Below are 14,252 nucleotides of genomic sequence, written 5' to 3' on the forward strand. Positions count from 1 at the left end.
ATATTAGAGTTACGGTTGACTATGAGTCATGTTGGAATGACATGTTCTTTCCTTAGTGTTTAATGTTTATTAATGCTTTATGTGGCCTGCTTTATTTTGATCATTTAAGATTTGAGTTGTGTACCAATCAGTTGGACAGTGAACAGTACCTCACTTCAGCTGGATTCCACATTTCTTCATACCTGCAAAGTGAGAGTGTTGTTAGTTCTTGCGCCACATTCTGTCTCTTCATAAGTGAGAGTGGTGTTAGTTCTTTTGTCACATTCTTGAAACAGTCTTTCAAACCTTTGACCTCTCTGATTTGCCAGTCATTGGAAATCAATTTGCCATTGATTTTCAGTCATTTCATATTCTTCCCCAGGGGTGAATGCCTCAAGGAATGCCTCAAGCACAGTGTTTCCCAACTCGGCACATTGTCACATCGCACATCTCTGGGCTTGTTTACGCTTTCTTGAGTAACGACTTTGGGGCCCTGGACATTAAGCTCAATCATTATCCTCCCACCCCACTCCCCAGATCTCTATCCCACCCCCTGTCCTACATGCAGTCTCTAGTCTCATACCCCACAGGGCTCTCCCCAAACATCCCCCATTGAGCAACACCCACTGCACCTACCCCACTGTTGACTTCTCTCCCCTGTGTACACATATAAGTATAGTGCCAGTTAAATAAAGAACCAATAGCATTACGAATTGTGTTTTGGTGTTTTCCTGAGACCATTTGAATATGCATATAGCATATAGGAGTTTGGGCAGCTGTGGCCTACTGGTTAGCACTTTGGAGCTTTGGACCTGTAACCAGAGGGTTGCAGGTTTGAACCCCGACCAGTAGGCACGGCTGAAGTGCCCTTGAGCAAGGCACCTAACCCCTCACTGCTCCCCGAGCGCCGCTGTTGATGCAGGCAGCTCACTGCGCCGGGATTAGTGTGTGCTTCACCTCACTGTGTGTACACTGTGTGTTTCACTAATTCATGGATTGGGATAAATGCAGAGACCAAATTTCCCTCACGGGATCAAAAGAGTATATATAAATAAAAGCATTAATCTTAGGAAGATCAGAGTGTCAGAGTTGATCTCTCTCAGAACTTCTGGGTGTCTAGGCAGGGCAGGGCCTTGTTTGCTTCTCTCACTTGGTGGTGTGGTCCACAGGACGTCTGCTTCATGTTGAGGCCTTGTGTGTGTGTGAATTTTAAAGCCCTGCCTGGATGGCCACTCCGCTGTTTATCTTTACACAAGGCAGGGGTCAGATGGCCTGATAGGCCATACAAAAACGTGAGTCTGTGTCTCTGTGTGAATGCCTGTGTGTGTATGCCTCCATAGGCCTTATCTGTTTAATGACAGACTCTGAGTTCCCAACAAGCACTTAAGTCCCCTGCAGACTTGCTGAACTTCCTTTAATGCCTTCACTGTAATTAGTGGGGCATGTATCACAGAGGTACTGTATCCAGCTCTGCTTGAGGTGGTTGGTACAGGCATAGGCCAAATCTTCAACCTAAATAGTTAAGAGCTTAACTTGGCCAGTAATGCGTAACTAGCGCTGGGTGTCAGTGACTGTTCTATGGCTGGCAGACATACAAATTGGTAACGTGACTTCGACGAGTCGGGAGGTTTGGCTGGGAAAGGCGTTCTTGTGGAGACACTCCAGCTGGAGGCGGAACTGCACCACTTAGAGTTAGAAGGGGGGAGGGACCTGCTCTCATTTTTCAAAATCTTCTTCCCACTTCAAATTCTTTTAGACCTCATTTGACAGACTGTCAGCCCGTGATGGTTCGTAAGCAGCCATCAGCCTCCAGTCTCTCTCTTTCTCTCTCTTTTTCTTTCTCTCTCTCTCTCTCTCTCTCTCTCTCTCTCTCTCTCTCTCTCTCTCTCTCTCTCTCTCTCTCTCTCTCTCTCTCTCTCTGACGACAAGCTTCAGTGCATTCCTTACATTCCTCCATTGTAATGCCCCCCCACACACACACACACACTAAATAAATCTCTCAATTTGCTTTGAATTTCATATGTGTCAGGTTTTTTATAAAATGTCACCTCCTGAATTCCCCGCAGACACACACACACACACACACACACACACACACACACACACACACACACACACACTTGGTGCAGTGTGCTTTTGGCAGTACCTGTTTAATCAGAGGTGAGTGACTCACTCTCAGACATGTTTTTAGGAGGCATCAGCCTTGCTTGGCTGCCTTGTCAGGCACGTCTGTTGCTTGGAGGCTGTATTTTAACTGGCTAATGAGAAAAGGTGAAAAGACACCATGCCAAACCGTCGTGCCAAATATGGGTTCGCTCTAATTGGCCATAAAAACGCTTATGAGAATGTACTATGCAAGCAGTTTAACTGTGATTTGTGTCTGTGTCTGTTGAAAAGCAACGAAACCAATTGGACAGCGACAAAGTGGATTTCTTAATTAGTAATACATCACTAGTTGACTTGTATTAATTCTCACAGACTGTTTGGATCGGTTTACAGTTCATCAGCCTAAAGTAAACCAAGGCGAAGTGCACGATTGCAAGAAACATTTGGTTCATGGTATTCCTTCCGCACCACCTGATGTCTCGGTATGCTCTCCCTGTCAGCTTGCTGTGGGAGTGAGTGGTCAAACAGATGTTCTTTATATCTCCCAGAAGACACTGGGGCAGATGGTGAAAAACTGTACTGGAGGGGGGGAGTGAAAAATGGTCATACCCATTACCCACACGTTAAAAAGTCAAAGCCAGCATTGTTCATCCCCCTAGGGAGGAATGTGATGAAGTCATGGGAGGAAATTTTAATTGGGCAGCAGCTTTGGGTTGAGGCCTTCCCTTGGGCATTAAACCCCCCAGCCTCCCCTACTGCTCCATCCCTTGTCCCACGGCACCCCCTAATCCCCCGCTTTCCTGGGTGACTCCTCTGTCAGTCCCAAGGCCAAAAGGAAGGAACAGTGAGGAAGGAATGCAGCTTGAGGCCCTAAGCAAGTTGCTTCAGCCTATGCACAGCTCTCTGTGAAAAGGGAAACATGGACATACCTTAAAGAGTTGCAACAGTAGAGCAGAGTACAAGTGTCTCCGTATAGCCATTTTCTGAGCAGATAACAGGTCTAAAATGGTCTTGTCCTTTTGGAGTTTACGTTGAGAAACTTCATGTTGATCACAGAAGAAATATATTTTTTTGTTTTAATGACTTTGTTGTCACCAAAGTAATGCAAATCCCGTACGTCTCTTCACTTTTCCTCTCCCGGAAGGCATAACTTCGTGCTTCACATTTGTGTTTAATTAAGATGAGCTATTCTTGGAACGGCAAAGAATAATGCAGCCACATTGCCAGCAGTGTGGGGGGGTGGCCTGGGCGGTAAATAAATGGGGCTCGTCACCTGTGTGCGTACTTAATGACAGAGCTGGGAAGTGGAGGATTCCTGGGGAGAGGGGCCATAGGGTGGGGGGTGGGGGTTGGGGGTGATATGGGGCTGGAGGGGGACTCAGGACGGAGCCTGAGAGAAGTTCTCGCGGGAGAGACAGACACACCACAGATCTTGCGCCTGATCAGAATGGGTGCCCTCAGGTCCCTAAAACCTGTTGGTTTCTCACCTCTTCCCAAAGGAGTACAGCTAACAGTCTGCTGACGGTATATTTGGCCATCATCCAAATGTTTGAGTCCAAATGTTTAGTGTTTTGTTTTATTATTTGTAAAGGACTCGAAACCAATTTATTGGTGTTAAGAACTTCCCATTTTCTGAACTGGGTTTGTTTAATGTATACCTGTATGTTAATATTTTTACATGTCAAAGATGTCACCCTAAGGCTGGACCTTGTTTATCCTCAGGTAACTGAGATAAAGATAAACTCAAAGGTTGCAGAAAAGTGTAAATTCAACTAATAGCTAACAGTAAAATCTGCTGCCTGTTTTTTCATGCTCTGGAATGTCAGTTTTCAAAGGAATTTAAAAGTCAAAGTACTAGACCTCACCTTTAAACTGTGGCCTGAATTCCTTTCTCAGTCTCCCGTGCTACTTCGGCACTTTGTAATGAGGACACGCGTCTTGGCGCAGTCCATCAATAGTTAGTCCTCCTGCAACTTCACAAGAAAAGCTTATGCTTTGTTCCATTTATTTAGAAATGATTTAGAACTGAATTTATTTATTTAAATTATTATTTATTTAGAAATTCTGAACCTTTGTCCAACTCACATTTCAGCCATCAAAAATAAAGGTACAATTTGTTTTCCTAGCGTCTGTTGCACACACCATTTTTGCACAAATTGTAGTTATGGTCAAACCGCCATAAGCTGTCATCCATTTTGGTGTGGAGGGGACCACATCTTTTTTTCAGTCACCTTATTTAGAGGCACCTTGATAAATATTTTGGAAATGGAAGGAATTTTATTAAAGCGCTGTCTGGGAAATGGCCTCGGTGCCACACTGACGGTTCCCTACACCTTGTTCTCATGTTTGTCGTTTAAGGTCCTTTTAAGAGCTGCAAAATCCTTTAATCAGTGACTGGTAGCAGTGTCGAAGTGGAACACAATGGACACCGTAATCTGGCAATGAACATGTCAGAGGGAGTTTATCAGTCAGGTCACACATAAAAAGGCTCAAGGACAAGCCTGTCTCTGTTGACTGATCAGGGGGCCTCACTCACACTTCAAATCCTCAGGGTGGACATGTGGGCGGTAGCCTCCCTCTTGGCCGAGTCCTAATCAGTTTTGTTCTCAAGGCTGTTTCCTCTCGTTCTCTTTCTTTCTCTCTTTTTCTTTTTCTCTCTCTTTTTCTTTCTCTCTCTCTCTCCCTCCCTCTCTCTCTCTCTCTCTCTCTCTCTCTCTCTCTCTCTCTCTCCATTTTTTTTTTTCTTCGGCCCTCTCTCCCTCTCCTCTGTCTCCTTCTCCCTCTCTCCTTCACTTCTCTCAGCAAAGAACGGCCCGCTTCTGGAGAGAAATGAGTACAGGCTGTTTTACTCTCCCGTTCACTCAACATATTGAGAATGATGGGGTTTGTTTTGATGAAGAGTAGTCTGAGTGGCTGCCACTGCTCTCTCTGTAGCTCACAAATGATCATTTTTCCTTGAAGGAGACACTCGTCGAGGCCACCGTGATTCGCTCTGAAGTGATGAGGGGTAACAAGAGACCAGAAATGTACATCTGAAACCCCTTGTGTGAAACGTCTCCAAATGCCTTCACTCGACAGCTCTTTCTCCCTCCCTTGTTTAAAGCACCAGGCGGAGATGGGGTTGGTTTGAAAGACCCTGTGTTTATGGTAACCACACATGCCCTGGCATGCAGCGCGAACACACAACTTGGGTTCCATAATGACCAGTTAAGCTGAGAAAAAACCCACAATGTGGTGCTTAGGTGGGAAACATTTGGTTGAAATAGGGACATGTATGGATTCTCCCGTTACCTCAAACATATATTTTGTATTGAAAGACTAGGCAATCAAAAGAGATGATTTAAAAAAAGGCCCCTCTAGAGCCACCCTGAGCTGGAGAATAGTGAAGGTGGATTGGAGTTGGAAGTGTTAAGCAGGTCTGGACACTCCCAGCTTCTCTCCCTCTCCTGCAGTGCCCCTCTCATTAGCTGACCCTTTGTTCCTTTTCTTGCCCACTGTCTGCCGACGTCCCTCTGGCTTTTGTAGTCTCCCTTCTTCACTCGCCCCTCGCTTGTCTGTCTTCAGTCTGTCTTTTGCCTTCCCTACCATTCTTTGAAGTTACCTCCATCTCTCTATCTCTATCTCTCTCTTTCTCTCTCTCTTTCTCTTCACTCTCCTACTCCTCTCTTTCTTTCTCCCTCCCTCCCTCTCTTCCTCTGGCTGCCCCCCACCCCCACTGGCGTCACAGTGCTGTATGGAAATGCATTCCAGCCAGTTTACCCCTCCCCCACTGTCACCCCCCACTCTTTTCTTGTCCTGTTCTTCAGAGAGTGCCTGAAGTTGGCAGGTGCTCAACTGTGGACACACACCACACACACACACACACACACGCGTGCGCACGCACACACACACACACACACAGGATCACACTTTAGGGAATCCTTGTCTCAAATGCGGTTGAATTACAGAGGGCAGGCGTGGTGCCGTATGTGCACCAGTGTGTCGTTTTAGCCAACAACACAACAACTTGACTTTAAAGTTTTGATAAGAAATCTCTGTGGGAGGTTTTGGCAAATGTGAAGGGTTTTTGTATGTTAAGTACTATATTCATGTAAAAAAAAATGGATTGCAGTCACTGTACTGAGTGAATGCAGCCTAAATATGATGTGTATATTTAATTCACTGCATCAAGACAAACTTTTACTCAAATGTGCCTTCTGTGTGAGTAGTCTCATCATTTGGGCAGTCCATTCAGCTTTTTGTGACATGAATTGGTAAATACTTTGTCTCATAAATGGTGGTGGATTGTTCTGGAAGGAGTGACGGAATTCCTTTTGGCTGTGTGCTCTGGGGCTGCCCAGGACTTGAAGGCTAAAGCCATGGATTTACGATCCTTCATGGGGCTCAAAACAGACCCACTCTCAATTGACTTCTCTGAGTTTTCACAATGGGCTTTAAATTGAAAATAAATGGGCATCAACAGTTTGGAAGCTTTTTTTTTTTACCTTCCACCCTTTCCCACCCTCTCAACCCGAGACTGTCTGGATTATCTACCTCAACTTCCAACTGTGAATGTTCTCATGTGGTAAAACTGTGATGTTATTGAAGGAAACTCCTGCTGCTCTGGTCTCATACAGCTGTTGTCCTCTTCTGCCACGCCGTAGCCTACAAAGCTCCCAAACCCCCACCCTTACAAATCTGCGCTTGTCGCAATTGGGTTAAGTTCTCACAGCGGTCTTACATGTGGCCTGAGTGAATTTGGTCATTTACAGTGAAATGCAGATGCCTCTCTGGAGAAGATGCCGTGAGACCAGGCTGATGTAATTGCAAGCCGGGTTCTCATGGTCTGTTCCATGTACAACTTTGTTGGTCTTCAGGACACCTGTGGCGGCTTTTCTCACAGCTGCAGGAACATGACTGCATCGCTTCCCATACTTTAGCTAACCCGACTCTGAGGTCACTCGGTTGACCCAAAGGATGTTGTTCTGGGCGCAAACAGGATGTCCAATGCTCTTGCTGGATGACCAGACGGCGAAGACAGTCAGAAATCCCCCAGCTGATGCGTTTTGGCAGTGTGGCATTCCCTTTCGCATTGCATCACTCACCATACTGCTGAAGTATGTCCCCATAGGCTATAGATACTGAAGCAGTTTCAAGTCCTCCACCAATTCCTCCAACAACTCTTGCACAATCCCCCCCCCCCCCCCCAATCTCACAAAGTCGATGTCCAATGACTACATTGCAGTTCCAATATGTGCCCTCCACTCTCTGACCGAGTCCAATGTTATTTTTTTCTCCAGCCTTTTAAAGTGGAGTAAGGATCCCATGACTGCCGTGCCTCAGAGGTGGCCCAGTGTTTCCACTGGCCCCTGACCCATGGCTCCGTGCTGTCACTAGCACAGGCGCAGACATGGCATTGAACTCGTGATGCTCCACTGAGCACCTGTATTCAGCACTTCAAGTGCTCTTTGTGTGCTCTCCCTCAGAGCTTCACCATGTTCCAGCCATGAAGGGACTGTGTGTGTTTGTGTGTGTGTGTGTGTGCCCTGCTCTCCTCATCATCGTGCCAACAGATGCTGTTTGTCTTGTTTTGTGAGGATGCGGGGGTGGCCTCTGAAATGAAATATCAATGACAGAGTCTGTTCCCAAAGGATAGCCCTCCAGTAGACAGAAACCCTCTGCCTTTGGCAAGCACACATTCCAACTGAAGCCTCTTCAGCTGGTTAGTGTAACACTTTATTTTAGCGAGCCATTTGAATGGTTGGTGTTGACCTTCAGGTACTGCTAACTGAACTAGCCAAGAGTATGGAGTAGTCTAGCAGTTTTCCAGTGATGTCATCATTGTTATCACTTGTAATTGCAGAGGGTTGTCTGTGCAGCAAACAGGATTTAGAAGGTGTGACCCAGTCGAATTAAGTGTGCCGTGAAATTGCTTGGTTAAAAGAAAGTGCTTATGAACACCTGTGGAGTTGAATTCACAACCCTCCATCTGCCCCTGTTCTGTTCTTCTACATCATCAGTAAAGAAAACACTTTCATGTTATATTTGTCCCATCCTGTGGTTCGACTAAAATCGTTTGTCTGTCCCGTGGTATGTGCATACTCTGGATCATGCTCCGTGCACAGCATTGTCCTCCACACCCCAGTCTACAGACAGACGTTGACTCACAAGCTAAACAAGGTGACGGCATATCCATCTCAGCCTGCTTTAAAAGATAGTGGTGGTTGCGCACACATTTAGTAATCATAGACTTGATTTTTTTTTTCTGTTTTAGATGCAGTCATTTGGAACTTGGCATTACTATTTTGCTCTTCTTAAGTGTTTATGTTGCACTGCAGCCAGCAGTCATGGTCTTCCAAACAGAAAACTGTCTGAAGTAGTGTCCCTTAACACAAAACCTTCACTGTATGTGTTTTCTGTCTTTTTTTTTTTTTTTCTGTTCACGTAGGAACAGGTCTCTCTGACCTCCTTGTTCTGAGACACAGTTTGAGATATATTTTGTGTGACATGACGGTGAACTCACATTTTAGGGCCATGTGTAATCTCCCTACCTCCTACTGTCTGAATTAGCTTGAGGCTAAAGCCATTACCGTCTGGGAAGACTGGAAAGAAGAATACAAAATACTTTTGTATTGTTTGAAGCCCCTTTTCTTTAAGCAGATTTAATAAGCTCATCAGATTTGTTTGCCTTTTGATTTGGACCTTCACTCAGGCATGCTGTTTGCTCTGTCTCTGGGTTGAAATCTACCCACACCCTGTTGTAAAAAAATTCTCTTCCTTTAGTTGAACTTTGACCTTGACGGCTAGATGTTTCAGGCTCTTGAGAGCCTGGCAAGTTCACTACCATGGCAACAACAAACCCCACACAGAAAAGCTTGTTTGGAGGCAACAAACTTTGCACAGCAAATCACTCGCTTTGCTAAGACTGTTTGGTGTCTAACTAGCCTACAAGCTTAGACCGTAGCTAACCATAGGGCTTCACAGTTTGTCTATGTTATCTGAACTTAACCGTAACTGTGGGCTCTGCTCACAATGGGGCCACTTTAGCTTTTCTCCTGATCTGTTTAGAGAAGAAATTCTTTGCTTAAGCAAACAACTGTCCCCTTGTCGCCCCGTTGAAAGATGGTGGCATTTTCTTTTCACAAAATATATGACGTGTCTTGGTAAGATTTCCCGGGGCCTATGCAGATATGGTCTGCTGTTCCTGTCCCCCCCTCTCCAAGCACACCTAGCCTGCTCAGGCTTGCAAAATATGTTTGGACAAGCACAGTATTCTTACTGCAGGACCGTGGAAAACCTTGAGAAACTCATGTCTTAGTGGCAAAGCGATTCGCTCTTCACATCTGCAGTTATTCCCTTCCACCACTAGGGCCACCCCACCCACTTCAGAGAAAAATACAGCAGTTGATCCTTTTGATATATATAATTAATTAATTATTTATTTATTTATTTATTTATTTATTTATTTATTTTTATTTTATTGTAGGCTATGTTAAAAATGTGTTTGTTCTCTATTGTTGCAACATTGTTCATGCCGTGGGTGGGCTGGGGTTAGTACTTAGAAACCAATTAAGAGGGATTTATGTGGGGATTGAGCAAAATGTTGCTATAAATCTTGAAGTGATTTCTGGCATCTCGTGTTGACGTGCCTCCCAGTCATGTCCTGTCTAGTGAGCTTCCTCCCTCACCCTTTCCTCTGTGTAATCTTTACTGCATGCACAAGTTAGTATGGTTTACAAAGGTGTGCAAATGCATGTCCATCTGATCTTATATACCACCCTATATGTGCGTCCCGATTTTATCTCGCATATGCCTCAGCCTCCTCTTATCCCACAACATACTGTACCAGGGTCACAGAAAGTTTGCGTCTTATTATCTGGAAGGTCTCTGCTATTTTCATATATTTCATAACAGGACATTCTTTGACTAGGTCCTGCCAAAAGTTATGTCACCATACTATTTCTGTATTAAATGGTGTCTTGTCATACTAATGAACACACACATAAAATGTCCTTTTAGATATATCACATGTCTATGTGGAAAGCATGGTGTGACTGAGCTTCATGGCTCAGTGGAGGGAACTCCTCTTTGCCTTGTGCAGCGTTTCCGAAAGCCAGGATTCATTGACTTACTCTCTGTGCGGTCCTCTACATCAGCAAGCTTAGTAAAAGTTCAGATGAAACTTGCTGTTCCCCAGCATCGTCTGTGCATGTGCATTGTCTCATATCTGATATTTTGTGTCTCCAGGCAAGTCCTTTGACATCACCTATGTGCGCCTCAAGTTCCACACCAGCCGCCCGGAGAGCTTCGCCATCTACAAGCGCACCAGTGAGGATGGGCCATGGGTCCCATACCAGTACTACAGCGGCTCCTGCCAGAAGACCTACAGCAAGATGAACCGCGGCTTCATCCGCACCGGCGAGGACGAGCAGCAGGCCCTCTGCACAGACGAGTTCAGCGACATCTCCCCCCTCACCGGAGGAAACGTGGCCTTCTCCACGCTCGAGGGACGCCCCAGTGCATACAACTTCGATAACAGCCCCACCCTGCAGGTAAATAACAAAATACAAATTCTAAGAATTAGACCACCTAACACCCAACATCTTTCCACTGCCTCTCCCTCCCTCCCTCCCCTCCTGTCTGGCTCTCTAGTGTTTGCATGTTTGGTGAATTCTTGGCAGCGTTTTCCACTCCCTACATGTGCCTTGTCCAAGCGTGCTGTCAGACTGGAGCTGAATTTACAGCTTCGAGATGGTGATAGACATACCTTGGACAGAGATTCTGCACATGCAGGTGGACGCCGTGACCTGTCTCCAGATGTGTCGCACCATGTGTTTCCCATAGTGCAGTTTTTCTCAGCTGACTTGCCAGAACCGACGCAAATGATTTAAGCCTGTGGGGAACTGTAGCATAGGAATGCTGCGGCATTTCAGCAAATGAACAGTGCAAGTGTTTCAGACCTGTGAAATGAAATGGTCCGTGATTATTAATTATTCGTGGAAATGTCATGACCGATAAACCGTCGTAGTCATTCATTTGAGTTTTGCATTTGTCCATACTAGTGTTATTAGAAGTTAACAAAAAAAATACTTGTTACTGGTGTACTCCTAAGCATGCTCTCTAAGGCAGCCAGTGCACAGTACAGTATGGTTTAAATGCTCTGTTTTGGTTGATAGGGGAGTTAAGGGATTTACATTTAAGCGGTGGGTGGAAGGACGAGAGGTCGGTTGGGTGGTGGAGTGAGACGGAGGCTGGTCTCCTGTTGCACCGGTCACGGCGCACAGGAAAGCCGGGTCGGACGGGTGGGGGGGGTTGAGTCGAACGAATCGCTGAGGGGCGCGTGTGAGGTGTGAGGGGGAAGTTGAGGCAGGCCAGGTGGTCCGGAGCGCAGGAGGAGCTGGACTCTGCCAAGAGTTGCAACATGTTGCTTGGTGACGCCCCCAGATTTCCCACTCCGGCACTGATTGTGTTTGGCAGCAGCGACCAGATGCACAGCTGGGGACACGTGCTGTGCTATGCTGCGCTGCTCTGTCCTGTGTGTGTGTGTGTGTGTGTGTGTGTGTGTGCGCGTGCGCGCTGCTCCTCTGTTTGCTCGAGCACAGGCGCCAGCAAACGTGAACGAGTATTCCTGTGCGAACGGGGAAATCGGACATTAACAGGGAGAGCGTTATGGTTGTTATACCATTAGACATCCACTTGTGTTGTACAGTTTGGAATGGGCCTGAGAGGATTGTGTCCATCTGGAATGTCCTAAAGCTTCCAGGGGAAAATGTTTTCACGTCTGTGAGACCTGGTATGCTGCTGTTCTGTGCTCAGCTGAAATCTACTAAACGACTCTCCCCATGGCATAATGTAAAAACACTCCCCTAACGGATATAGTTTGTGGCACGTAAAATCCCCAGTGCAGGGTTTGAATTCACTTGGGACCTCACTTGTGGTTTTGTAGTTTGTCCAGTTTTTAGGCTTGTGTGTATCTTGGAACAGGCTTTGTCCGTGTACTAGTACGTTGGAGTAGGAGTAGGAAACGGACACATCATCTCAGTTGACTCGTTCCCACCGCATTCAGTGCAGTGTGTTTTGTTGGCCATCTCTGTGTGTTCCCTTTTTTCCTGCCAGCATGTCGTCTGCCTGTCACAGTTGGCAGGCCCCAGACTTTGTCCTCGTGGTCTTCCCCTTCTCCGACATGAATATATCCGGACTTTTTGTTCTGTGTAACGCTCTACCTCCACCAAACGGACAGATTTAGCCCTGCTACCAGATACTTCCATATTAGACTTTACTCATGTGGCATAACGCTATTTATACCGAAAGCCCAGACCTCTTTTTTTAGGAATGGATACCTTTTCTTTGGCGTCATATGGCTGTAATGCCTGCGCCATAATGGCGGCATTAGTTGAGTGAAGACAGGGCGCTTTGCCCAGAATTGCTCTGCTCTAAATTCTTAGTGTAAGAGAGACTGTTCAGAAGTGGTGTCGTTGAGACTGAGCTCTTACAGTTGACTCTGAACCTTGGCCTAGGACACGAGAATCACTAGTTCACTCCAGCCACGTCCTAATTGTAGTAACCACGAGGACGTTGTTTGCTCAGCTATCTGCTGCTTAACTCTGTATTTTGACAGAGTTCGATCTCTTGAGGGCCCAGGATGCCCTCATGCCCGGTAATAAACGAGATGGTGAAGTGTGTGATTGTGTGTGTATGGCACATGCTAACACTCAGCTGGTGTGTGTCTTGGAGTGTGTGTGTGTGTGTTGTGGGAGACTTGACAGCTGGAGAGCACAGCCCAGAGGTGCGGGCCCCTTATCCTCGGCCTGCTTTTCTTCGGAAGCGTCCCTCCTGCGTCTCTCCCACACACACACATGCGCATACACACACACACATGCGCATACATACACACACACACACACACACACACTCTCACACACACTGTCCCGTCAACACCCAACACTGACACCGTCAATATCTCTCTCTGTCTATCTCTCGTCTTATGTCTTTGTATCAGTCTATCTCTTGTTTTTTTTCTGGCTTGTTTTGCTGCTTTTCTTCTTTTCCTCGTTCTCTCTTTCTCTGCCTCTTTCACTCCTTTTTCTTTTTATGCCTGTCTCTCTTTAGCCCAGACGATCGGTTCTTTCCTAGATGCTTTCCGTAATTCTCTGAAAGGGCCCTTCTTTCATAACATTTATCTCCTGGGTATATACAGTTTATTTTTTGCAGTTGCTCTAAAAAGATTACATTTTTTGTGTATGGCAGTAGAGACCTTGGAAGCTGGTTTCGGTTGAGCGGAGTGGCCAGTGTGAGGTGGTTGAGGATTGCAAGGGGTGGGGTGGGGTGGAGTGGTGGTGGTGGTGTTGCTGCCCAAATGGGCCCTGAATCACCACCGCCTGCCTGCCACAGAGGAGGTGTCAGAATGACTCAGTTACTCAGCAGCCTGAGTTCACACTGTGCCGCAGTGTTGGGACCAGTCTGCTGGCAACAAGTGAAAGATTCTAAAAGTAGCAGGCGTGCTTGTTTTGGTTTTGTTTACTGGCATTTCTGTAGCTACCTCAGCATGTATGAAATGCTCTTCAGAACCGCAGGTATTGAGTACTCTTTCACAATGTTCTCCATCTTTTTCCCGATTAAAATACCTGCTGTGCATGTTCATGTTTCCATGTGTTTTATTTTTTTCAGGAGACATAAAATATCATTTTGTTCCTCCTAGTTTATTGTGACCTTATCAAAGCATGGGCCCGCTTTCCTCATACCTCTGCAGGCTAGAGCTACCCCCACGTGATGCTAATAAGTTTGGTTTAGATTAGTGGGCGGTATTTATTTTCTTTAAACAGCTGCAGAGAGAGACCAGATGGAGTTGAGCTACCCTTTGTCAAAGTCTAGCCTCTCGTTTACCCCAGTAAAAAACTCCCAAAGACACAGAATGTTTAAACAAACTTATCCTCTTGTTAACCTGTCACATTCATTTTTTCTTCTCCTGCTGCATCAGTACATTTAGAGATTGGGCAACTGTTTAAATTCCCTTTGTCCAAGTGGGTTTGAGGGTTATTGTGCATTTCTCATTTTCCCGTCTGGTAATCTCCACAGGAATGGGTGACCGCCACAGACATCCGGGTGACCCTGAACAGGCTCAACACGTTCGGAGACGAGGTGTTCAATGACCCCAAGGTCCTCAAGTCCTACTACTACGCCATCTCAGA

The 14,252-nt window shown here is 46.1% G+C and overlaps 1 protein-coding gene and 1 long non-coding RNA gene across 2 annotated transcripts in view; one reads left to right on the top strand and one right to left on the bottom strand.

Annotated features, from left to right (window-relative positions):
- Positions 1–14,252, top strand: part of lamc1 (laminin, gamma 1) — a 48,052-nt gene that overhangs the window by 17,074 nt on the left and 16,726 nt on the right. The window contains exons 2-3 of the mRNA XM_048248917.1: positions 10,312–10,616; positions 14,140–14,252. The exon at positions 14,140–14,252 is cut by the window's right edge and continues 18 nt beyond it. Of these exons, the coding sequence (XP_048104874.1) occupies positions 10,312–10,616; positions 14,140–14,252 (418 nt within the window). The remainder of the gene's footprint in view (positions 1–10,311; positions 10,617–14,139) is intronic.
- Positions 10,528–14,252, bottom strand: part of LOC125298220 — an 8,904-nt gene continuing 5,179 nt past the window's right edge. The window contains exons 3-4 of the long non-coding RNA XR_007194189.1: positions 10,832–11,024; positions 10,528–10,610 (exon numbers count right to left, since the gene is read on the bottom strand). This is a non-coding gene — a long non-coding RNA (uncharacterized LOC125298220). The remainder of the gene's footprint in view (positions 10,611–10,831; positions 11,025–14,252) is intronic.

The sequence above is a fragment of the Alosa alosa genome, chromosome 1 (assembly GCF_017589495.1).
Source record: "Alosa alosa isolate M-15738 ecotype Scorff River chromosome 1, AALO_Geno_1.1, whole genome shotgun sequence".
Classification (NCBI taxonomy): Eukaryota; Metazoa; Chordata; class Actinopteri; order Clupeiformes; family Clupeidae; genus Alosa; species Alosa alosa.